The sequence below is a fragment of the Cydia strobilella genome, chromosome 2 (genome assembly GCF_947568885.1).
Source record: "Cydia strobilella chromosome 2, ilCydStro3.1, whole genome shotgun sequence".
Classification (NCBI taxonomy): Eukaryota; Metazoa; Arthropoda; class Insecta; order Lepidoptera; family Tortricidae; genus Cydia; species Cydia strobilella.
Genome location: NC_086042.1, coordinates 9,148,366 through 9,172,671, shown reverse-complemented (window position 1 = coordinate 9,172,671; position 24,306 = coordinate 9,148,366). Strand labels below are relative to the sequence as shown.

Here is a 24,306-nt window from a genome sequence, read left to right as displayed (position 1 = left end):
CTCGGCCTCCATTTTCTCTTTTCAGACACATTCTTTCTATTGCAGATTTGGGGTGGTGGTTATTATGTTTTGTAAATATTGTCCTTGTGGCAATTTCAATTTGTCGGATGTTAGTTTTGGTCCATTTAATAATTCCAAATGAGAAAATCAGAATTGGAACTGCATAACTGTTAATTGCTTTTATCAGGTGCTTTGCTGTGAGTTGACTTCTGCATATGGTATTGACTCTTTTTTTGTATTCTTCTGTAAGCGTTTTCTTTATTTTGAAGTGATCAATGCCTTTCGATTGCTGGTACCCTAAATATTTGTATAAATCCGACGGTTCCATTGCAGTTATTGTATCTGTGTTATCTATCACGTAATCACCAGGTCGGATCTTACCCTTAATGATGTGTATAGTTTTACATTTATCCAGACCGAATTGCATTCTAATATCCTTACTAAATTGCGCTGTTATATCTATTAATAATTTCATTTCTTTATCAGTTTCTGAGTACAATTTTATATCATCCATGTAGTTTAAGTGTGATATGTTTGTTTCATTATTGTTATGTTTCAGGATATATCCGGCCTGTTGGTTACGCAGTAGATGAGAGATCGGGTTGAGTGCAAGACAGAACCACAGGGGACTCAAGGAGTCACCTTGATAAATACCTTTGTTAATGTTGATTTCTCTAGTTTTAATCCGGTCAAGATGTAGAGTAGTCTTCCATAATTGCATGATGTTTTTAAGGAAATGTATTAAAACTGGATCTATTTTATATATTTGTAGTATACGTATTAGCCATGAATGAGGTATGCTATCAAACGCTTTTTGGTAATCAATGTATGTACAATGTAAGTTTTTTTTATTACTTGAGGCATGTTTATGTATTAATGAATCTATAATTAACTGCTCCTTGCACCCCATGTGGCTCCGTCTGCACCCTTTCTGCTCTTCAGCTATTATGTCGTTGAGTTCTATGTGCTTGGTGATTTTTCGGGTTATTGCAGATGTGAGGATCTTGTAAATGGTTGGAAGGCAGGTAATCGGTCTGTATTGCGATGGTCGTGCTGTGTACTTACCTTTTGGTAGCATGTAGGTGGTGCCTTTTGCGATAAATTCTGGTATTCTTTGCTGACCTTGAATTATTTCGGTTATGTTTTTAGCTATTGCGTTATGGAGGACGTGAAATTTTTTGTACCAAAAATTATGGATTTTATCTATACCTGGGGATTTCCAGTTGTGTAATCTACTCGTGATGATTTTTATGTCTAACTCGGATATTGCTTCAAATTTCATTTCATCAATTGCTTCCCATCTTCTTTTTTCTTCTTCTATCCAGCTCGCTTCTTCATTGTGATGGACTTCAGTCTCCCAGATACCGGCCCAAAACTGTTCTAACTCACTTACCTCTGGTATTTCAGGTTCGTTAGTCGTTGTATCATATGTAGGGTTGTTGAGCTGCCTGTAAAATATTTTTTCATTGGTACTGAATAATTTATTATCCTTTTGTCTTTTGAGTGCTTTTTTATACCTTTTTAATCTATGAACTTTGAGTGCTAACTTCTGTTTAAGAGTGTCCAGATATTCTTCAGGTTTCCTGTTGTTGTTTTCGTGGCTGCTGTGAACTCTACAATTTTTAAATATTTCATTTACTCGATCTACGACTTTCCTTGACCTATTGTTATTAATATATTGTGTTAACTTACCTATATCTGATCGCAACTGGGCTATGTCTTTTTCTAATCTTATACACCAGGCAGGTTTTCTTACCTTTCTACGGCGTGGTTGGTCACTTTCTTCTATTTTAAATCCTAGTTCCTGTGATATTACCAAAGCACTGCAATAGACTAGTGTATGAATATCAATAAGTTGCGTTTCCGGTGATATTATATACTCATGTAGTATTTTTTGGTTAAAAAGTGCTACTAGTTGTGTAAGATGTGCGTTGTATTTGAGTTTCGGTAATTTAGGTCTTAGTGTAGGGTCGGTTCCGGTGTATTGGCCTAAAATTGTTTGAAGGTTTTTGGAAAGTCTCTGTCCTACAGAATCAGATAAAGGTGGCATTACTTCATCTTCCGTTTGCATGTTTGTGGTTTCTGTTTGTAAAGATACGTCCGGAATGGTTTCTGTCAGATTCTGGCTAAGCGTACTGGTTAATGGTGTCGTGGATATCTCTAGATTAAACATGAAATCTATACTATTAGGCATGTTACTAGCTTGTGTAGGTTGTTTGGATGGTGATATAATTTCGTGTTCTAATTCTACTCTAATTTCCTCTTTTATTCGTGTCAATTCATCATCAGAAATCATTTTGTTGCGTATAATAGTTCGTCGTTGGTCTGAAACTCTTTGTTCTGAAACATTTACTCCCGGATATTGTTGCATAAAGTGATCGTGTAAAAGTTTTCGATATACTGTGAAATCTGTTTCTAATTTAGTTACTTTGTAGTATGTACGCATGATAAATAGGTTCACATCATTACTCCATTTCATGCGTACTCGTGGTTTACCAGCCTTGGTGGACGCAGGTTGAAAAGCATTTGCTTCCTGCGTAGCACACAAGGTTAGTGTTGCTGAGGTTGGTCGTGATTTATTAGTCAACTCCACAATTGATGGAGTTACTGTCCTACTTCTCAATTCCCGGCAATTCCCGGAAGTGTCTACAACAGTCTGAGACTGGGTAGGTGATTGTGTACGAGAAACTTTTCTACGTGTTTTTACTGTTTCTTTTTGCAAAGATTGTGGTGAACTCTCCGAATCAGAGTAGTTCAAGTACGATGCAGGTGACGACGGGATTGACGAGAACAAGGAAGCTGGCGACGAAGGACATGGAGAAAACGACGTAGTAATTGTAGCTGCAGGGATCAAGGTGTCTTCGGCTGTAGTACATTGTTCGATGGAAGCCCGCCTGTTCAGCTCCGCATCGCCGCTGGTTCGCATGCTGTGGCACCCAGCAACGGCTCCAGGTGCGCCCCGACGATCTCCCTCGGGAAGCGGCCCGTCTGCGGCTGTAACAGATTGTTCGATGGGAGCCCGCCTGCTCAACTCCGCATCGCCGTTGGATCGCATGCTGTGGCATCCAGCAACGGCTCCAGATGCGCCCCGACGATTACCCTCGGGTAGCGGCCCCGAACGTAAACTTCTTGAACGTAACTGCATAATATCCTAAGAGGGAAGGAAAAAAGAAGAAGAGATAGGAAAGATTGGGATCTTAGTTAAGGAAGGGTAAAGCCTAGATGTTATTGGCAGGTATTTTTGTATCTCCCATATTGGGGTGTGGTCTAGATGTTTCGACCTCGATATTCGTAGTATCACCAACCCGTAAGCCCCCCCACCACGGCAAGGTTAATCCCTAGGGGGGTTATTATTATTATTATTATACATGCAAGATCGGTTCATAAGGCTTGGATATTTCTTATCTCCAAAGAAGAAGAAATATCCAAACTTTAATAGGGAAGATGGCTGTCACCCATTAACCACGAACGCTGTAAAGGGTTCGAAACGTCGGGATGTATTATAAATTCAATATACGCGATATAATCCGATTTCATAATTTTATTTCTATAATTACCTGTTAATATTATAGGTTAAAAAACAAACATTTGTAACAGTATACACTAAGTTTCTTGTTGCCGCTATGAAGTCACAAAAGTGGTCGCGGTTTTTTTGTCATATTCACACTCATTAAAATGCTTATATATGTGATAGCTGATAGCATCCCTTTAGCACGCTTCAATTATCATTACGCGTAAGCGACATTCTAGATCTGTGCCTAAAACACCACTCTAACGTGACATGCCTTTTTTGGGTTAATACTATTAACCTTGAAAAACAAAGATACCTACCTTAAACCCACGTAAGTTATCGACGACACAAGCTAGCAAGGCATCTCTACCCACTGTCACCGTGACGTTCGGAATTGGTTCAGCGAACCTCGGGTACATGGATTCTGAAATTGAAATTATCAAGTGAGACAAGAATTACTAGACATTCGTAAAAATATTAAAATATATGCTCTTTAAAGCAGGGATCGGATACCGGTATTTTTTGTATGGGAACGAAACCGGTATTGTTTCGTTCTTTGTTAATTATTTCATTTCTAATTGGGCAATCTAATAATACGAAGTCGTTACCTAAAAACACAACTGAGTACATTTGGAGCTACATTTGGAGCATAAAATAATTCGAAATATATGGTTATTTCGAAGTTTTAGCATGCTTTAAAATATCCTGGGGGCGGGGCATATACGACAAGTTTATATCTACATACAAGCGATTTAATGAATACCTACTACTTAAGACACGCTACGTTCTCGGAGCACTTAAGTAGTAGGTATTCATTAAATAGCTAATTTGACCTACATATCTATGTAGGAGGTCAAATTACTCATTCCCATTGGGGTGAATGATGTTTACGCCAGATCTTGGGAATACGATGCGAAGCAGACGAACCTTGCAGTGTCTTACTGACTTATTGAACACAATGTGTTTTTGTAATAAGTCAGTAAGACACTGCAAGGTTCGTCTACTTCGCATGTCACATGGTCATGTGACTCAAAATACAGGCTTAGCCAATTTAATAAAAACATTTTTAGGTCTTCAGTTTATCTGGTTGAAATTTGGCTCTAATAAACGATCTGCCATTTATAGCTGATTTTAAATAAATGTTGCCTATTTAGATACAAGTACAGTTAGTTTTTATTCAAGTTTTAGGGATGGGCACCCCTTAACAGACAAGTTAATGAAATGTGCACTCGAGTCTAATCTATTTTTGTAAACGTGAATAATAATTATAAACAATTGGATAAAACTTTGTATGTAATAATCAATCAATTCTTATGTCAAAACCCCTATAAAACTTAAGTTATAACTTAAGTGTTAAGGGACAATAGTTGACACCTTTGTTTTGTCATGACGTAAGTTAAGAGACGTTACGTCATGTACAGTCAAGTGTAAAAATATGGGTGCATATAACTTCCTCAAAAATATGTCCCATATTTCTTAATTCGCTGACATAAGAGCTATGGGACATAGTTTTGAGTATGATGTGACGAGAACTCTGACGTCTACCTCACTTAATTAACATATATGAAAAGCGTAGATAACATTTTCCATACTTGAAGATATATCAAGGTTTACTTTTTAGCCATGTAAATTAAATTATTCTTATTAAACAATCTTTTTTATTACAATATGTCTGTGAGGTATACAAAAATGTTAACGAAAAAATGCAATGTTAAAATATTATCACTAATTAATGCGTTACGTTAGTAGTATAAATTTAGAATAGTCAATATTAATTAGTTTATCTACACAGTACACACATATCATTAAACCCTCTATGATGCTTTCAAAATCCGCAAATAATGGCCAGCATTTAGATAAACTGATTTGTTACAACATATTTCTTATCTGTGAAAATGTCATTGTTGCGTAATAATAATATCGAAATCGATTTTATAATAAAATTCAAATTTTGAACAATATCTGAGAAAATAGCAATTTGAGACGACTTTTACGATATATTTGAAATGAAATGTCAATTATTCCAAACAGTTTTGACAAATCTCGCCCAACTAGTTTATAAGTAAGAATAAAAAAGTTTTCATTTACCGCCATTTGACGTCCAGTTTATCTTGCTATTTTTTAATATTAATTAACCATTTTTTTATGTGTTTATATATATATATATTTTGTAATGTTTTGTAAGTGCTTTTATATTGTACTTTTATACTCATATTGTAAAACACTAACCTAAAACCCAAGCTAAATAAAGGATAATTAACCATAGAAAAACTACCGTGTAAAATGAGCGATAAAGATATTTCCAGAGAGCAACGATGCCCAAATGCCGGCTGTAACATGCGGTTAGTGAATACATCAAAGAGTTTATAATATGTGTGTAGAGAAAATAGTGTATGTAACTGTACATAATTAGGCTTTAAAACACTGGTGCGGTCCTTTTAACCCACACTCGTATTTTAATACCTTTCATTATGTAGCAGTCACATAATACAACCACCAGTTCTGTGTTATTAGTAAATAATCAATTCTAACTTTAAACTATTCGTTGTGAGGTTTCCTTAATAGTAGCTGATTCAGCTATGTGAAATATTATATGATATATTATAATAAACAACTTAACCACCCCCGAACCAACCTCGAAATCGGGGAGATTTGCACTATTTTATTGAAAAAAGTGCCAAAATTAAAATATTTATTTTATTTGCACTCTATTATTAGGTTTAAGTAAAAAGATGAGTATTCGGACATGACTCATTTGCTGTCCATTGAACTAGATAAACTTTGTATAATTAAACATTTGTAAGCACCCAATCAGGTTTAACCAGCTACTTCAGCTACTTTTAATGAAACGGCACAATCACAACAAATACTTAAGACTAAAGTCAGAATGTAATAACGAGTACTTGTAATATAATTCATTATCTGTATCCAATTGCACAGTAAAACGTCCTGTTATGGATTTTTTGAAACAAATTTGGTGTTTACAAAATAGTCCCTTTCAGTCCCAAAGGAAAGAGTCGCAAGATATCAAGCGATTCGTCCGGATGCGTATACATTATGAGGCGGGAGCGTTTGATATAAATTTTCGGATTTTCAACGATTTCTAACCGGTCAGAATAATAAAATAAATAAGGCGTAGGGATGTGACGACCCCATCGCCCGCTGGTTTTACCAGTGCAATCAGTCAACGCAGGGCAGCCTGTGGCGAGCTATTGGGGAGTAGCGACCCCACGTATCCGAGTGCTCCTGGGGAGTTCTGTTTCCCGCAAAAAGGGTGGGTGGGACAGGATTATCTCTGCATCTAGCTTGCCTTCACCAGCCGGCCAGAGTGGAGTCGTTAGAGTTATAAGCTCCAGAGGTGAAAATGAAATATGCATAAGACGCGAATTAGCACAGTGGCTGTTAACAGCTACTGGGTAGAAAGCGGCGAACACCTCTCGACTCCCCTGAGCCGCTCACACCGGTGTTGCCCTTGAGCCATCCTAGATGTCGCTTTTTGTGGGGTCCCATCTTGTGAGGGCGAGTCACCGTCTGCCGGAAATAAAATTGCATACTGTTTTATTAGGCAGGCCGGTTTTTTATCCCACAGCTCATCAGACGTAGTCCTTCGCTTTCACCCAATAACTTACTTCACTTTAGATTCAACTCATCAACTCTCAATAGTCCTTACACCCTGGCCGGTGCTGCCTCTGCGTGCGTCCCATGACACGGGCAAGGGCAGCATCCGCTCGCTGTACCCCTTACATTTCATTAGTGTCAAAAGGGCCTCTACGTGTTGGCTTTGGCTTCGCGCACGCCTGCCAAAGGTCCGGAACACTATTGTTCCGTGATGGGAAAGACAAATAAATAATAGATAACTAAATAAAAATGTCCACTGACTTTTATTTTTGATAAGTATAATTAATCAACACGTCAATTTAAAATTACATATCAACTGAGCTCATAATGGTTTTTAGCTATAAGACATCTGTATCGTATTCTACAAGTTTTTGTACTGGGTATTCCAACAGCAGTGAATTTACTATAGATGACTAACCTTATAACCTAGTGTATGTAACCGTCTGTAGTAAGATGAGTTCGGCAATGAAATGCTCTATTTAAATGAATTTTATTGTCTTTCTAGACGTTTTAGTGAGCGTGTAAAGAGTGTTTAAATATAGGAAACAAAATAAATTGTCAGCATTATTTTTTTACTTGGTGGTGTAAGAACGGACGGGCCTATAAGTTCGGCCCTATTGCCGGTACCATAGAGTTTACTATTGCAAAATAACCGGTAATACCCACCGATTAATATATAGACCCCACACCCACATTTCACATTCCACACACACACACACACACACACACACACACACACACACACACACACACACACACACACACACACACACACACACACACACATTCCACACACACACACACACACACACACATTCCACACACACACACACACACACACACACACACACACACACACACACACACACACACACATTCCACACCCACACACCCACACACCCACACCCACACACACATTCGATATGTATTCGATTCGATTTCTATTATGGCCACATTCGAGCCCATAATAGGCGTAATCCTATCCTATATATATAATATATAGAATAGAAGAATTTGCCTAGTAGTAATTCGGGCTATCATATCCGACCCGATTTTTATTTATTTTTTTGCATTTTTCTGTCCGATCTAACATCATGCGCTCAATATTCAAGAAATTATGGTTGTCAAACTTTTAGGTGTAAGGTCAATGAACCACGTAGGTTCATTGACATTATAAGCGCTGTAGGTTGAAAGAGGGTGATAAAATAGGACATAAGGAGAAAGTAATAAAAAGGAATAAATACGACCATTTTTAATCAGTGCGTTTTTATTATTTATAAAGATGGAAACATATTTGCTTTAGTATAAGAGATCAATTAAGTATGTGTTGTTACTTAGTGAAGTGTAGCGATCAATACAAGATGATTTGGGAGCCTTATTCTGATTTAATACCTACTATTAATCACATTTACCTAATGCCAAATTTGATCACAAATAGTGGTGAGACGAATAAAGTTTGAGCATCCCTGACAATTTAGTGGTAAAAGATCGGATGCTAATCATCCATCAATACAAGATGATTTGGGAGCCTTATTCTGATTTAATACCTACTATTAATCACATTTACCTAATGCCAAATTTGATCACAAATAGTGGTGAGACGAATAAAGTTTGAGCATCCCTGACAATTTAGTGGTAAAAGATCGGATGCTAATCATCCGATCTTTTACCACTTCGAGTAAGACCGGATCTTGGCCTACAGGCATCGTATCAAAATTTAATCAAATAACATGCAATCTGTAAAAGAAACAATGCGCTTAAACTTACCAATTATTTTAAAAAAATGGCGAAGGGTATTTCCGGACAAAATATTATATCTAGTTTTTTGGACGTTTGCACTTAACTGCATATATCACGCGACTTGTGTCGGAGCTACAAGTGCGGACTAAAGGTGGTTTCAAGTAAAGATATACGCGATAAAGCTACGCCGGTTCTTCGGTCGGGATGTATTATAAATTCAATATACGCGATATACTTAATCCGTTTTCATAGTTTTATTTCATGAGTAACTATCGCGGTAACCGAAGACAATATTAAATAGAAGCCTTTAAAAGTAAGTATGTAGAAGATGCGTCGCTCGCTGACGCTTGTCGGAAACGCTACACGCATGACCACAGGCGGACGGAGCCGTAAAGCTGGCGGCGCGTCTGCCGGCGGCGGCGCCGACCCGCTCGCGACGGATAGGGGTGCTTGATTTATGCTCGGCCCGCCAACGACAAATAGCGGTTTGTCGCGATATCACTCTTTTACTTCCAAAATAACGAATCAGAAAGATCACGCTAAAAACTCACTCAACTAAAATGTTGAGTTTAAAAATAACTACATATATGAAAAAGGGTTGCTGTGATATAATCTGATTTTAGAGCAAAAATGTAAAATTTATGGATTTAGTCGTTGAAATTGTACACCTTTTGTTACGTAATATCTAAATAAGAAGTATTGGTTTCTATTAGCACGTCTTCTCATCTTGCCTTTTAATAATGAGGTCGTCGCGAGCGTGCGTCACCGGTAATATATGACGAGAAGGGACAGTTTTAAAGAATTTATAAAAAAAAAATATGGTGGTAAATTATACAAAATTATGTGAACAGTCAATCAAAATTACGTTGAAATTAAGTCGATTTTCAGAGAAATTGTCACTTGTTTTGAAATAATTTCTGGATAAAATTGATTTCGTCTAGCTTTCATTTACACTACTTCAAAGTCATATACCTAACAAAAATGTAGTATATTGAAGATGGAGTACGGGATATGTGTAATACAAAATTACCATTTTTTGCAGTCCAAACTTTACGAAATTTACAAATAAGACCGACAAAATCAGTGCTTTACGCGCGTTTCCCTAAACGTCCATCAGAAAAAAAATCATTACTAAATTAGTGTTTAAAAAAAAACAATTAAACGGCAAAATGAGAAGACGTTCTAATAGAAAACAGAACTTGTTATTTCTTTTGCGTAATAGCTCTGTTTGTTACGACTTAACGGATAAGTAGAGAGTACTTAAAATGTGTGCCTCAACTGGGTGACTCTGGGTGTAATAAATAGTAATGTGTGTGGGAACACACAGATGACGTATTCGCTAATGCATTGAACCGAGCTGGATTTGTGATTGAAACATTTGAATATCCGATCTTGAATTGATTGAACCCAGTTAAATATTTCATTTTCAAAGAACTTTATTTATCTGCCTACATATTTTTTATAAGTTTCTTTATATTATATTTTATAAGTCGTGCCCTTTTAACTGATATATATCAGGAAAGTAAACTTACCGTCGGGAACTTCTATAGGCGCTACTGACACTACATTTTGCCCGGTAGGTAATTCCCGACCTGCAATAAAAATAAAACAATAATGGCACTGATAAATAACGTAAGGTCAATTTCAGTTTGGGAGTCACTTAGCAGATCTCAAATTCAGATACAATTTCAATAGTTATTGGATCGATCAGCCACTTAAGAAAATATAACAACTAGGATAATTTGTGGAAGTATAACGGCGTGAAAAAAGAAATCTTTGTAAGTTTCAATGTAACCAACATAATGCGTTACAGTTAGAAAGTTCAGTGCGAACATAAAGCCTGTTTTATGACTACGTGCAGTAATCAAGTCTATAATGGTACCTACTGTCATTACTTTCAATGAACTTTGTGTTTCAATGTTGTTAGAGTAGGTAAATAATTAAAATATTGTTGCTTTTCTTCGCATTGTTCTTGAGTCGCACTCGATATTTTAATATAATCGAATTTATTTGATATTAAATTGACATTAACCCAGTAAGTTTGCTTGTACATTCATACTGACGCGCACAAGATGAATATTAACAGTAGGGTAAAAGCTGGTCTAATTAATTATATAAAAAAACCGGACAAGTGCGAGTCGGATTCGCCCACGTGAAAATTCCAACTGTCTAGCTATCACGGTTCATGAGATACAGCCAGGTGACAGACAGACGGACAGACAAACAGACGGACAGACGGACAGCGGAGTCTTAGTAATAGGGTCCCGTTTTTACCCTTTAGGTACGGAACCCTAAATAATTATAGGTAGGTAATCAAATTTACTATTATTCCATATATAATTTAATCATCTTCCATAGAGTGACATAAAAATCGGACAAGTCCGAGTCGGAGTCGCCCACCGAGGGTTCCATACTTTTTTAGTATTTGTTGTTATAGCGGCAACAGAAATACATCATCTGTATAAATTTCAACTGTCTAGCTTTCACGATTCATGAGATACAGCCTGGTGACAGACAGACGGACAGACAGACAGACAGACAGACAGACAGACAGACAGACAGACAGACAGACGGACAGACGGACAGAGAAGTCTTAGTAATAGGGTCCCGTTTTTACCCTTTGGGTACGGAACCCTAATAAAAACTAGCAAAACTAAGACACTTTTCTAATAATAATACCAATTAACAAAAATGTTAATTGCGTACTCGTACAACCCCCATTGGATAAGAGTACGCGTTAAAGCCGATAAGAGTACGCGGATAAAAAAAACTACATTATTTTACTTGCAACAAAATTATTTTATTCGACCCTCACAGCTTTTACAAGCCTTAGCTCCTTTGAACAGGAGCTTTGGAGACTATTGTGGGCACTTTATTTTAGGGAAAAGCCCCCTAGTCAGGTATTTTGAGTAGGTCTCTTAAAATATTTGACTGCTCTGGCGCGTAGAAATAAATCCAGCGCATGGTGGAGGGACAATATCTCCGAGGTACAAAAGGTGATTCAAGTTTTGGAATTTGGAGACAAGCAGGTGATGTACGCGCTCTGTCTGTCAAAACAAGCAACTAATCAGATTTTAAACATAAAGGCTGCGAAGTATTGCCAAAGTGCATCATATTCATATTCATATATTTATTCATAATAATTCGTATTACATGTCACATCGTTCTCACCGTGTATATTTTGTACCAAGTCAGCAGCTGCCTAGATGTGTCTCAATTACTGTACTGTAGGTTGTCAGCCGATTGCGCAATTTGTACTTCGTGAGATCTTTCCATAGGTAAATTTTGTGGTTAATCATCATTTGCTGATTGGGAAATTAATTGTATGTCATCGACAACTAACCAGGCATAAGTACGGCATCATCAATTGCTTGAGCTATTTGTCATTCTCGAGATTCTTCTACCAACGGTAGATTCTGTATGACCAGCTGGCGTGTAAGAGTACACGCGTACTCTTACACGATACATTACTGCGGACTTACTCTATGAACTCTGATCAAAACTGCTCTCGTGTAACGCGGTAGGCAGGCTTGTCTCAAAAATACTAAAAATAATTAAGTGTAAGAAAAAATCTATAAACTTACGTAACTTCTGTATTTTTCATTAATTTCCCGCACAGCACTTCTAACCTCCGTTCGCTTCAAAATACGACATAAGTTAAGCGCGTTTCCTAAACAACTTCATGAATTTTGGTATACCGTACTCTTATCGGATGCGTGCTCTTAGATCAGCTTACCCTACATTTAATGATACGGCTCCTCGTGACAGTAATAAACTAAGTATATTTTTTTAATACTACGTCGGCCCGCCTGATGGTAAGCGGTTATCGTAGCCTATGGACGCCTGCAATTCCAGAGGTGTACACGCGCGTTGCCGACCCTAATACCCCGCACCCTCGTTGAGCTCTGGCAATCTTGACCTGTATCGACCCCAATCAAGTTGAAAACTATGACGTTTGCCATTTCTAGTACCTCGTACCTAGTTTTCATTACTAATAGTACACGGTAACACGGAGTTCTTTTACCAAACAACCAACCCAGGTGCAAGTATGGGTCATTCTAAGTTAAGAGGTATGAACGATGTCCATGATACATATCCATACTTTTCTTAAACAATTTAAATAAATTACTCGTACCATAATTTATTTAAATTGTATTGTCTTCGGTTACCGCGATAGTTACTCATGAAATAAAACTATGAAAACGGATTATATCGCGTATATTGAATTTATAATACATCCCGACGTTTCGAACCCTTTACAGCGTTCGTGGTCAACGGGTGACTGAGGAAAAATTACAAAGTGCAAAAATACCCACATACTAAAAATAATGAACAATCATAGACTATAAACTTTAAGGCTGGTTGTACATGCAAAATCGGTTCATAAGGCTAGTTACACACTACAATTATTTTCAAGTAAAGATATATATATATATATATACGCGATAAAAACTACGCCGGCTCCAACCCTACACCTCGGACCCGAGAAGATTTAATTCCCTCCTAAATTGTAGGAGGGTATCCCAATATGGGACCGGCAACAAACTCTATACTTTCATAAATACTTTCACAATTATATCTGATTTCATATGAAAGTCACTCCTATGGCGTCTTTCCCCTGGCGCATAATTTTCCGAAATATACAGTGGAGGTATGAATTCTTGTTTAAATGAATCATTACACTTCAATTTGCTCGAATTTGTAAGACGGCTGGTCAAAATTTCGATCTTTTTGTTTTTAAAGAGATCAGGGGAGAGACCCTTCAGAGAGAGATAAGTTAAATTTGCACTGAACCGTCGGTGGGCGAGTCCGACTCGCACTTGTCCGGTTTTTTAGTATCACAAAATATTATTACAGATTTTTTTCTAAATAAAGCATTCAACAGGCGGTCTTATCAGAAAACGTACAGCAACAGATAATAAAGTTGTTCGACATCTAAATTACCTATATTTGATACGGACATGTCGGACATGGCGAAACTATAAGGGGTCAACTGGCTATGGAACCCTAAAGATATAGAACATTTTCGCAAAAATATTTTTCCGTCCGTAAAGGGCTCACAACTTTAGACCTTTTGGAGTTTTTAATAGACGTCAAAGACATATAGTATGAAAATGTAGGCCTATGAAATTCCCAATTTTTGCAACGCCTTCGTGGCCAATATTATCGATTTCTTAAAAAAATCTGTCCAATTTCTAAAAAGTAACGACACGCAGTTGGCTCAAATTATTATAAAACATCGGTGTTGAAATAAGCCATACCAAGCACTTAATATTTATAATCTTTGTATATAAAATAAACAAAAAAACAAGTCAATCACTAAGCGTGTTCATTTTTTAATGGTGTACTATGTTGAGAAGACGTTATTTGAGGCACACGTAATTGTTACTGTCATCCCCTGCTATTTTAGCTAGCTGAGATGGTTTTCGTGGGGGAGTATAGCGTAATATCGGTACCTACATTACGGGTACCGCTGACAGGCTCACTCGGCGCCGGCGACAGGATTGTTCCATTATCGTCGAACGGATGAATAATTGACACTTGCAACTGTGCTTTCTGGAGGAGATAATACGTCATGTTCCGAAGTGGGATATTTTATATTATACCGATAGTAACTAATACTTAAAACATTTCATGTATTATATTTTCTTAACTAGGGATAAATTATACTTGTCAAAATAGAGATTAAATTAATATTTCATAAAAAAATTATGTAACATTTTCACTACAAATTGTGATCGGCATATTACTATTAGTCAAATGTACTTGTGAGATCATCTAATCGGTAGAAAAATTGTATAAAGCACTTATCAATTGTGAGTTCACAGGAGATAGATTTACACCTTTGCTATTTTATTAGGAAAGCGCATTGAAAATTTGGCCACCGTAAAACCGCTTAGCACCATAAATATTAACGATTATGCTCCAAGTCAGTAACGAGTGAGAATTAATACCTCACCACAAATGATGGCGGAAAGTTAAATGAGGGGTCCGTTCCATTACATCAAGTTCGGGTGCAATTATTCGTGGTGCTCTATAGTCGGCAATTAATAGGCCACAATTTGGCTTCAAGCAGTTAAATTTTATGGGTAGGTACAAATTAATGTATGAGTTTGGTTTATTATAATATTGCACTTAAGTTTATGGAGAGTTACAAATCCGATGCGTCTTAAAATAACATTAGATGGACAACGTTGTTCCCTTTCCAGTGGATAACAAATATTGCCTCCGCGCGCTTTCTTTACAGTGCAGCATTTTAGGTTCAAGTATGTAATTTTTTATGAATAATATAATAAAATAAAAATAAAAATAAATATTTTATCATCAGAAATACATCGTGTTTATAAGTTAGCACCTACCAATAGTGTCATTACAGAGGTATCTAAATTTTTGAGTATCGGTATAATTCAGTTTTAAAATTAAATGATATTTAACAAAAAAAAAGAGAGGTGCGCAATGAACTTGTTTTTTGCTATTGTTCTGTCCGGTGATCCAGGTGACAATGGTTACAGTGATTCTTAGAAAAAATACTGTAACACATAGGTACTTCTTACTATCGATTTAAAAAGGAAAAAACTGGCCGAAAAACATACACTTTTTTCACAAAACCCCGATATAGCATATTAACAAATGGTCTTCATATTATTCGTACCAAAGAATGCCTGTTTGTTGCTATACATTTCCATACAGCGACTTCTTTAAAGTGTGACCCAGGTGACGTAACCAGGTGCACAAAATAGTTGTTTCACACAGGTGCATTGCGTCCTCTTATTGTTTTGGATAACTCTGTGTAGTAGTCTTAATGTGCGAAAGTTTAATTGATAGTTCTGTTCGAATTGCAGGTCGCAAATTGAAGGGCAGCTTTCGGCCCGACCGACCGGGTCACCGAGAGGGTAAACAAGCGCTTTCACTTCAATTTCCAACTTATCCATAAGTATATTATGTTCGCCGAACTTCCATAATCACGAGTGGATAGTATTTATACATCATCATCATCATCATCATCGTCGTCGTCCTGTCTTCGACTACGCCACTTATCCCGGTCCTGAGTCAATCTCATCCAGAAGTGACCCGTAGTCTTCCGAATGTCGTCCACCCAACGAGAGACGGACGCCAGGCACTCCTCCGTTAACGTTTTGGCCCACCTGCCATCAACATAGCAACATGTCCCGCCCAGCTCCATTTAAGTTTGGTAATGACGTATCCGACGTCTTGCACCTTGGTGCGGCGTCGGATCTTGACATTCCTCACTCGGTCTTGAAGTTTGATGCCGAGCATGGCGCGCTCCATGGCTCTCTGTGCCACTCGGATTTTATGCACAGCCTCCAAAGTGAGCGTCCATTTTTTATACATACTTGAATATTACCTACTTCTGAAGATTACATGCAAAGTTGTTTTATAAATGCAATATATACCTCAATTGTAAAATACACCTGCTTATTTAATCTTCTACGCCTTATCCCAATATCTGAAAAGTTTCAGATGACTAGCAACTTACGAATAGCTTTGTGACGTGATTTTAGTTCAATGTCGCAAACCTTAGTCGTGAGGTTTACATATAAAATATAACATAGTTTAGGGAATTTAAGCTGCGAAATTATGGTCCGTTTACTATGTCCGTATCATAATGAATGAAAAAAAAACGGCAAAAAATCACGTTTGTTGTAAGGGAGTTTGGGTACGGAACCCTAAAAAGTACAGGTTTCACGACTTAGTTCATTGCATCAACTATAACTTTCTTACCACCGAGTGTTATTATCAGTATGTTATTTCGTTTTTAAATTATATGTCAGTATTTTTATGGCAAGGATCTGTTTGAAAATATATTAAAATCTAATTATGCAAAATGTGTTTATTAACCTACGCGCCAAAAAAAGAGAAATATTAGTACCTACGTAATATTAATGTAGTGGTATGTGTTTGTACGGGCTATGGTGACAATGACTTTGCACTTTCATCTTAGGAACTGCCGCCGCCTGGCACGGTTTGCCACTTCGCTTGGATTATTTCTTGCGTCAAAGTCAAAACTAAGTTGATCTAGCCCCCTACATATTCAAACAATCCTGTGTTTGCTTTCATAATTTAAACAATCTTACATGGTTACCTAGTAAGTACATTTTGAACTGCGATTTTCTAACATTTTGTTAACATTAATATTTTGTAATAGTTGTTTATTCGGTACCAGTTAGTTATTTAAGTACTTATAATAGGTAGTTTACTTAAATAAAATCAATATAATAAAAATGTTGTATTTACCACATGCCGCTATTAATTTGTAATTCATTCGGAATCGTAATAATTATAGGTATTCATCATCATCATCATCATCATCATGTCAGCCGATAGACGTCCACTGCTGGACATAGGCCTCCCCCAAGGCTCGCCACTCCGACCGATCCTGTGCCGCTCGCAACCACCGAATTCCCGCGACCTTCACCAGGTCGTCGCTCCATCTCGTTGGAGGCCTACCGGCAGTTCGTCTTCCGGTACGCGGACGCCACTCCAGAACCTTCCGGCCCCACCGGCCATCAGTTCTGCGAGCAATGTGCCCCGCCCACTGCCACTTAAGGTTTGCAATTCAGCGAGCTATGTCGGTGACCCTAGTTTTACTGCGGATATCATCATTTCTGACTCTATCACGCAGAGAAACCCCGAGCATAACTCTCTCCATTGCCCTTTGCGTGACCTTGAGCCTTCTTATGAGGCCCATTGTTAGCGCCCACGTCTCAGATCCGTATGTCATCACTGGCAGTGATAGGTATTATAGGTTGTATATTTTTACAAATTATTTATGTATACTCCAAATTATTTATGTATGTGTTTGATACTCGTTTCAAACTTACTATAATTTGATAAATACATATGTGCAGTTAATCCAAAATAATTTAACATAATGAATACTGGTTTTCACTTATGCTGGGAAAACACAGACTATTAAGTTAGGAAAACTTTATTTAAATTATTTAAAGACCGCTGCTATTACAGCGAACTGATTTATGAAAAAAGTTTTACAATCTTCAAACCAATTTATGAAGTTTCTTTTTTCTTTTACGTGCCGACAAAAAAAGCCGGACAAACTGACTTCATGAGGACGGACGATACACTCTTTGAAGTAATTAAGGAGTCATTGATTAACTTCCGACAACAATGCAGCAGATTAAGAATAACATACCGCATTACCTAATTACTTACCACTTTTACTTACGGAAACTTGCTCATAAGGGAACCCGAAAGATTTTAAACTGTGTTATGATCATATTTGAAGACTAAAATGTCCTATAACCTTTTCTGGAATTCACCTAAACATCTTTTTATTGTTACTTAGTCCAAACGCCTTTTTGAAAACGATGTTGCCATTTAAAAAAATGTTATTTATTTAGGTATCAACCCATTACATTAAATTTATACATGCTAATCTATATTAAATTTAACTATTCTAAAACTAAACTAAAATTAAAATAATCTAACACTAATTAAATATTTGCAGCAGAGGCCTTGCTCATACAGTAGCAGGTTGCATACACTACGTTAACAATGCTGTTATGAAGCCTAGTCTAAATATCCTCATTGACAGGAATGACAGGTATCAAAAGTGACAAGTAACACTTTGTAAAATCTACTTAGGTTATTTTACGAAAAAATAAATACCATTTAATTTTTCACCACACTAGCTGGTAAAGGCTCTGATTGTTCAAAAACTGACGAGAAAGTTGCATTTTATCTATGTACATGTGGGGCAAAGTAATCAAATGCAAATATTAAGTTGTTTCCTTATGTTGGCTGGTAGAATTGACTTTTAAACATTGAACTATTATTACTAACGTATAGAACCGGCACAGAGAACCAGTATTTTGCGCCATGAGTTGCTGCCGTTTTGTCATCAAACCATAGAAGCGGAGCGTGAATCTCGCGACCTAAATGCGTAAGGGCCATGAATATTACGGCGCTTGCGACGTTTTGGTCGCGTGGTACAGGTTGTGATTGCGACAATTTCATTGTAAATGATACGTACTTTCTACAACATAATTGAATTGCAAAAATGGCCAAGCAAATGTTTCTTTCACGACCTAAATCGTTCCTAATAGTGTCGTAGGTAGATCGCACACATGCATGCACATTTTTTATTACTTTGCGGGGAGGTTTTTTACATCACTGTACGATTAAGATCAAGAAACTCGATTTCTTATAACAGAATAGAACTATTCAATGACGCATAGTTCACGTTTGGCAATTTGTCCTCTTCGTTATGTTTGTTAAGCAAGTTAGGTTTTCAAGAAACATTTTTGTCAAGCTCGAGTTCTGATGATGAGATCCATGAGGAATCGAGGGAACTCCTTAAATGTGGAAGGCATACATATAGTGATTTTTGTATTTTTATAAACAAATCCAGCACTTTCATTTTAAAAAGTGACATTTGATGAAGTGGAACTGCTGATGATGATCAGAATGGAATTCTTTAATGACGCCTAGTTTACGTTTGGCGATTTGTCCTCTTCTTTATGTTTGTTAAGCAACTTAAGTTTTTAAGACATATTTTTGTCAAGCACGAGTTCTGATGATGAGACCCACGAGGAACCGAGGGAACTCCTCAAATGTAAATGGCATACATATCACACTGGTACTTTAATCTTATTTTATGTTTTCTTTTGTATTATGTAATGTCTTGTTTGTTTGTGCTTACGAATAAAATCTCATTCTATTCTATTCTATTCTATATAGTGATTTTTGTTTTATTATCAACAAATCCAGCATTTACATTTAAAAAAGTGACATTTGATGAAATGGGAACTGCTGATAATGATCAGAATGGAACTCTTCAATGACACATAGTTCACGTTTGGCGATTTGTTCTCTTCCTTATGGACCCAGACCTAAACTTGGACCCGGACTCGGACTCGGACCCGGACCCGGGTCTGAACATGGACCCCAACTCGGACCGGGACCGAACTCTGAGCCAAAATTGGACCCGGACAGCCGGACACGGACCCGGACTCTGATCCGGACCCGGAAATGCTACTAGAAAAGTGGGTTAGGTGGGTGGTTGGGTTTTGAACTGCGATTCTCACAGAACAGAACTGCTATCAGAAAAGTAGGTTAGGTTAGAGCTGTGATCCTTACAGAAACGAAATGCTATCAGAAAAGCAGGTTAGGTTAGGTTAGAACTGCGACCCTTTCAGAAACGAAATGCTACTAGAAAAGTGGGTGGTTTTACCTCCTTTTCTACATTATTAGGCAAAAGATGCTGTCTTTTTCATTTCATTGTCTGGAATCTAAGAGTGCACCATCAACAATAAGTGAACTTTCAGCGGCATTCCCCATTGAAGTCGGTTTTTTTTTCTTAAAAATTATTTAATGTAAATGATTGACTTGTTGACGAAAATACTAAAATCACTATATGTATGCCTTTAACATTTGAAGAGTTACCTCGATTCCTCATGGATCCCATCATCAGAACTGCGTTTTGACAAAAACGGGACCAATCTATATGTATATACTTACAATCAAAAAAAGATTATCGGTCCAGAAATGACGGAGATATGGAGTAACAAACATTAAAAAAAAAACATACAACCGAATTGATAACCTCCTCCTTTTGAGATTTGGAAGTCGGTTAAAAATGATAGCCGACCGATATCGGCGCTTACCCGCTACCCTATTCAGGGAGTAAACCCGCTCTTATTGTAATGCTACCTTCAACAATTTCATGACTGTCAACATAATTCCAAAAACATCCTTTTAAATTAAATTAATGTTTGTTATGTTTATTTAGTTATAATAGCAATAAATTAGAGAATATCCTCTATATATTTTAATAATATATGTAACTGTAAATATTTATCACAATTTAACGTTTAATAAGTAATTAAAACAAACATTTAAACTGCAAACATTATTGAATATTCAGAAACAAATCTATATGGGCATAACATTTAGCAGCGCGCTGACACATATACGTATGTACCTATATATACACAATCCCCACTATGCCTATCCCTACTAATATTATAAATGCAAAACTAACTGTGTTTGTCTGTCTGTTACCTCTTCAGGATTAAACCGCTGAACTGTATATGGTTTAATTATGGTGGACATAGGGTAGTTTTTATCAATCATCACCATCATTTCACTTAAACCAAGTCTCGAAAAGAGGCTAGTATTAATACCAGTATAAAAGATACATGATCTGCGTGGAGCTGCTGTGCGTGCATTTTTATTATCAATATTATTTAATGAGTGTAAACTTTGCTCTGGACGACTAATAGGCGAGTTAGAACATTGAACTAACTGCCTGTAAACAGATTTAGCAAGTTCAAATGAAAAACCGTGACAAACTCTAAGCAACAGTGTTTACGAGGCGCAAGTTTGAGTAGAGCAGCGCGCGATTCCAGTCTCATTCTCTAAAGTACCCTAAACTCGTAATGCAACGCACACATTTCATACATGTAGACTGTGTGTATTAGAGTTGGTTTACGTATAGGAAACAAAATAAAATATCATCATTAAAAATTTTAACACGTAACACTTTAAAAATATACCTTTTGTAAAACTTATTGATATCTATCTTTGGTAAAACTATCACTTAATAGTACATTGTGCAACGAGGCGGGTAAGTGAAATATTGTAAGAGAGTCTATATATTCACGACTGCCGCATGTTTGACATTGTCGTGTTTGAATTGTACATACCTAATTTTCATAACATGCATGGCCATTAATTATTTCATGGTGTTAACTGTTATGAGAAATCGAGTTTCTTGATCTTAATCGTACAGTGATGTAAAAAACCTTCCCGCAAAGTAAAAAAATTGTGCATGCGTATGTGCGATCTACCTACGACACTATTAGGAACGATTTAGATCGCGACAGAAACGTTTGATACGACGGTTTTGCAATTCAATTATGTTTTTGTAGAAAATACGTATATATTACCTATAATTGAACGATAAGCTCATACTTTACATCCAGTTTAGGGGATTACCACACTGCCGCCGCATCCCGTTGCTGCATTCGGAGCGACGAATTCGCGTGCAGCAACGTCGCACCACCGTGCATCGTACCGGTTTGCTCCGTTTCTCCGTCCGAACCGTGTTTATTTTCGTCCTGTGTTCATTTGACAATCGAACGTCGAGGTGAAAACGGGTCCTATTTGTCGATAAAATGGAAACGAAACTTATTCAGAACGGTGCGCTGATATTTTCAATTTGGTTTTTGTACAATCAAGTCATAAATCGCAGAAGGCACTGAGAAATTATCTTGCTTTTTGCACACAATCACTGTTTATGCCTTACATTATATGTTCCAAATTGTTGGGCGGCTTTCTATTTCAAAAGTATATCTGTTTACGTCGAGATACCTACATTCGGCCTACTTACGTCTTTTTTTGTTTGCACAAAATCCGTACGGTCCTGCCCTACGGCCCGCACCGCATCTCCGTCCGAAACACGAACCACCGTGCGATCCGAAGCTCCGCGCGGAGAGGCAGAGCCAGATTCAAAGTTAAAAACCGCGGCACCGGACGTCGCCCTGATGTGCCGCCGCCTCGGGGTCAACATCTTCTTATTATCCTAGTGGAACGTTGAGGTTTTGATTTCAAGTGGTTATTAGGTAACATACACTTATCTACCCCCGTGCTACTTACGGTCAAGTAATATAATTTCTGTAGGTAGGTACCATTTCGTTCTTATCACAGTGACGATAATATGAGATCATTAGTGGCATTAATAATGATTTTCACTATGACAAGATACGAAAGCAAAAAAAGAAATCAAAACCTTAATTATTCAAGTAGTAATTATATACTCGTACAAGCCTCAACCCAAAACTTTAGTTTAATACTTAACACGCAGCATTTTTTCCAGTAGACATTTTTAAACGAATATTAAAATGAATATTATTCTGATATCAATGCAAGTTAACTTCAGAAATCTTTTAATGATTCATTCCATCAAAAATCCATTCAATATTTTTTTCTATAAGTAGTTCTATAAATTTATTTTGTTTTTATTGTCACTGTTGAGCTTAATTAATTAATTATTCAGATCAACAAAACCTTAAATTCAAATTATTGTACATAGTGCCTATTATTTTAAATTTTAATTAGTTAGGTACTCTTTCTAGAAGCGTGGGTGTCATTTTGTAAATGATTTGTCAAACTCAAAGATTAATTTTATCATGGCTTTATGAAGTTTATTATTTATTAGGTAGAGGAGCTCCCATCATATTAAAGCATATGTTGTTATTATTATTTTTATGTCGTGTCCATATCACGGGACCATGGGGACCCAGACCTTTGGGAGGCGGGCGTTGGGCCGAAACCAACAGCGCAGAGTCCCTTTAAGACAATTTAATCTAAAAGCGTGTAATTTAAACGTGGCGGATACAGCGCACAATATGATAAATCCGGAGATGGGAGACCAGGTGCAATGACTATTGCAGGGCAGCACTTTTGTGCCGCGATGGGACCTAAGGTCATAATAGGCCAATTGATTTGCAAGTTGGATGGACTGGGCTATAGGAGGAGACTGGACACCTGCCGTGACAATCAGTCGCAAAATTGGGAAAGACAGGTGGTGACTCGCTAACTCATTGAGTGGCCCCCACAGTGGCCGCACGCACAGTGCGACAATAGGGCAACACTTTGGAGTGGTTGTGAGGTTGTCGAGAGGTGAGTCTGCGGTAGCGTGATTCCGGTAATTCATTCAGCAGGCCGCCGGCGTTATGACATTTTACACTTTTAACCTGGAGCATAGGTGCCGCTCTTGCGACTCCACTCTGGCCGGCCTGTGCTGCAGTGAAGGTAAGCACAGAGGGGAGGGCCAGATGAAAATGCGCTCTGGAATAGGGGTCCGCGCTGTTGTTGAGCAATGAGTTTGAGGAAAGGAAATGATTTTGCAAAGAAACATTATAACGTATTTTCCTTGGTTTAAAATATAGTAAATTAGATCATGTATGAACTTAATTGCTGAGTATCCATATAAGTATTTAATTTTAAAATAGTGATTATCTACGACTAACTAAGCTATATCAAACGTCTCCTTCGCGTAAACCCCTAAGGTATTGTCAGACTTGATGCGTCAAACGAAATCAATCCCCAAGCATATCTGAGAAGCGGAGTTTTACCCATCGCTAATGTTTATTGCAAAGATAAAATACATCCATAACTGTCATGGCCGCTGGGGATGACTCCGGATATCCGTCGATGCGTCACGGCTAAGCCGACCCCTGTACATTCTGTTTGCGATTCTGCCCCTTGTTAACTGAGTTATGTTATAGAACACAAGTGCTTCTTGTCTGCGACCCTCTGAATAAATCTTATACTTGAAGGAGCGCGGAATTTATTTCCTTGATAATTTTTGTTGAACCAAGAGCAATTTATCTTGATTGCTTAATATACAATGCAGACCAGACAGTATATATAATTAAGAATAAGAACTCCAT

General features: G+C 37.3%; 1 protein-coding gene and 1 long non-coding RNA gene across 5 annotated transcripts in view; one reads left to right on the top strand and one right to left on the bottom strand.

Moving 5' to 3' along the window:
- LOC134751414 (uncharacterized) overlaps positions 1 to 24,306 on the top strand; it is a 440,348-nt gene that overhangs the window by 15,705 nt on the left and 400,337 nt on the right. The gene's annotated exons all lie outside the window — the stretch shown is intronic.
- LOC134750985 (lachesin-like) overlaps positions 1 to 24,306 on the bottom strand; it is a 42,087-nt gene that overhangs the window by 16,742 nt on the left and 1,039 nt on the right. For 2 of the 3 annotated variants that reach the window (XM_063686292.1, XM_063686298.1), the window contains exons 2-3: positions 10,402 to 10,461; positions 3,832 to 3,935 (exon numbers count right to left, since the gene is read on the bottom strand). In XM_063686292.1, the coding sequence (XP_063542362.1) occupies positions 3,832 to 3,935; positions 10,402 to 10,461 (164 nt within the window). The remainder of the gene's footprint in view (positions 1 to 3,831; positions 3,936 to 10,401; positions 10,462 to 24,306) is intronic. The other variant, XM_063686307.1, reaches the window with a different exon arrangement.